Source organism: Acanthochromis polyacanthus, chromosome 18, assembly GCF_021347895.1.
Source record: "Acanthochromis polyacanthus isolate Apoly-LR-REF ecotype Palm Island chromosome 18, KAUST_Apoly_ChrSc, whole genome shotgun sequence".
In the NCBI taxonomy this organism is placed as follows: Eukaryota; Metazoa; Chordata; class Actinopteri; family Pomacentridae; genus Acanthochromis; species Acanthochromis polyacanthus.
The window spans coordinates 18,399,497-18,402,214 of NC_067130.1; the positions used below are offsets into that span (position 1 = coordinate 18,399,497).

Below are 2,718 nucleotides of genomic sequence, written 5' to 3' on the forward strand. Positions count from 1 at the left end.
ATGAAATGCAACTGTGGAGAGAAGAAAAAGAGAGAATGTATGACTATGAATCACACGGTATTTATCAAAATGTCTGCAGGATAATTGCATGACACCATAGAAACTGGAGCTGTGATCTCTGCTACAGTTCAGCTCTTAACAATAAAATCTTTTTATTCTTTCAATAAACTTAGCAAGGAGCCGACTGCATTCTCACATCAGAAAGGAAGTGCTTTTGAATGCAAGTCTCATTTGACAAATTTCGATGATTAATGACTGTTGGGCTCATGTCATGTGTGTGTGTGTTTGTGTGTGTGTGTGTGCGTGTGCGTGTGTGTGCGTGTGCGTGTGCGTGTGCGTGTGCGTGTGCGTGTGTGTGTTTGACGATATATACAGTGAGACAGACAGAAACATTAACAGACATTATTGGCATGCAGCAGTGAAAATACAACTCGCTGTGTTATAATTAATGTTGGTATTCTGTGAATGTTATCAGCTGAAAGACACCACGTCTTGTTTGTTTTTTTTTTGCGACAAAGTCAAATTCACCAGCAAGCGGAAGCTCTCTCTCCATGATTTGGGTCAAAAATGAGAGCTGTTGTGGCCCGGCTCCTGAGTCCTGGCTGCGGTCCTTGTGCCCATGAAAAAAAGGGCCTTTACACAGCGCCTTCTTTCAAAATGCAGAGGGTGGTGGGGGGGTGCGGAGGTGGGGCTAGAACATACATAAGAGGCTAAGACAGTCCAGCAGTCCAATTTGGCACAGCATCCCCAGGCAATTTGCGGTTGCTTAACCTATACGAGGAAGCTGATTGGATCTTTCCATTCATTTAGGCCCTCTTTTTTCTCTCCTGAGGCTTGTTAGGAAATAATCCTCTTGGATCAGCCCTCTTTAAAAGAGAAGTGCCACGTTCGTGATGAGCACATGCAGGTTTCTCAGAACTGAGGCTTTATCCTGGATGTCGGATGTGGAGAACGTGACTGAGGGCCACTCCCAGGACTTGGCCCTGCAGCCCGTGTGGGACTACCTTCTGCAGAACCACCACGACCACCTGAGGAGCCCTCTCTTCCCAGTGGTGCTCTCAGTCACCACCTACTTCTTCCTGGTTGGTCTTTACACCGTGCTGGACATGCTGGCTCCCCACTGGCCCTGCATCAACCGCTACAGGCTGCATCCTGACAGACCCATCACCTGGCCCAACATCTGGACCACCCTGTGGGTCACCATCTACAACCACCTGCTCTACATCTTCCCTGCTGCGGTGGCTCAGTGGCTGTGGAGGCCGCCGACCCCTCTGCCCCGTGAGGCTCCCACTCTCTGGAGCTTCTTTTTGGGCATCCTGGGCTGCATGGTGGTGTTTGACTTCCAGTATTACCTGTGGCACCTCCTGCACCACCGGGTCCCCTGGCTGTACCGCACCTTCCATGCCGTGCACCACCAGTACAACCAGCCGTTCAGCCTGGTCACCCAGTACCTGTCTGGCTGGGAGTTATTCAGCGTGGGATTCTGGGCCACGGTCGACCCCATCCTGCTGCAGTGCCACTGCCTGACAACGTGGGGCTTCATGGTCTTCAACGTCTACGTTTCCACCGAGGACCACTGCGGCTATGATTTCCCGTGGGCCATGCACAACCTGGTGCCCTTTAACCTCTGGGGTGGTGCGCCTAAACACGACGCCCACCACCAGCGACCTGGCACTAACTTCGCCCCGTTCTTCTCCCACTGGGACTGGCTGGGGGGGACCCACACTGTGCCAACTCCCTCCAGCCATGCCGCCCCGGGAGAGCCAGATGAGATGAAAGGGAGAAAAGACTAAAGAGCTCCAATGAATCTCTTATTGACTCTGCCTCTCTTTCACTCAAGCGGCCTCTTTTGTACCTGCTCTCATTCCAACACGCTGTTTTTTCCCTCTCTACTCTCCACCAGATCTCTTTCCCATCTCCCAGTCTTTCCTTTACACTGACTCACTCTAGTTTTTTGGTCTCTTCTACTGCTGATAATCAGTCTAACATTCCCTGACTGTCTGGTAAGTTGTGAAAAAGAATGTTTTCATGTGTTTTTGTGTACGATGATAGTATAGACAATCCTGTACAGTTGTATTATGTACATTTATCTCTTATTCATAGAGATCTTTCATTCATGTCAATGTACTGTCAATTCCCTCCATGATTCTCAGGTCTGTCAAATAAAAGTCTAAAAGCCACTGAGATGTGTGTTTTTCTGCCTCACCGAGCAGCTCTTAGTGAGTTTTAGCTGGCGGTAGATGGTGTGATCTGTCAGAGTGATTCCACACACGTTAGCACGTACATTCTCCCTCCTCAGCACTGACCCTCTCACTCGCACGCATGAATGGCGCTCTTTTAGCTGCATCCCAGTATGATGCGTGGGTGCAATGCTAATCTATCGGTCACTCTTTCCGGCAAAATGCTCTCGCTGGAGGAGCTCTTAATTAAACGCACCAAAAGGGAATGCAACAACTCAGACTGTAGCGATAAAAATGTTGTATTTTTCAGGATATTGTTGCATTTATCGCAGCAGGTTTTAGAAGGTGAGATACTGCAGAAGCAACTAGTTTTTATCACTAATTCTATTTATTGTTCAAATAAAAATGACAGCATCAAATCACATATTTGTATTGATTTAGAATTTTCTTAAAATAAAAACTCGTTTAAATGGATTTCTAACTGTAGCTGTGGCCACTTTCCATTTGCAGAAAGATTATTACTTAACCCTTAGATGCA

At 47.9% G+C, this 2,718-nt stretch overlaps 1 protein-coding gene across 1 annotated transcript; it reads left to right on the forward strand.

Annotated features, from left to right (window-relative positions):
* The first annotated feature begins 706 nt into the window (after positions 1-706).
* Positions 707-2,180, forward strand: ch25hl2 (cholesterol 25-hydroxylase like 2). Its single transcript, XM_022208199.2, has one exon. The coding sequence runs from the start codon at positions 894-896 to the stop codon at positions 1,791-1,793; it is 900 nt and encodes a 299-aa protein (XP_022063891.1). The 5' UTR covers positions 707-893; the 3' UTR covers positions 1,794-2,180.
* Positions 2,181-2,718: the final 538 nt, after the last annotated feature.

Bases quoted from the DNA above. Each gene is read 5' to 3' on its own strand.
- ch25hl2 (XM_022208199.2), top strand. From the start codon at position 894: ATGAGCACATGCAGGTTTCTCAGAACTGAGGCTTTATCCTGGATGTCG.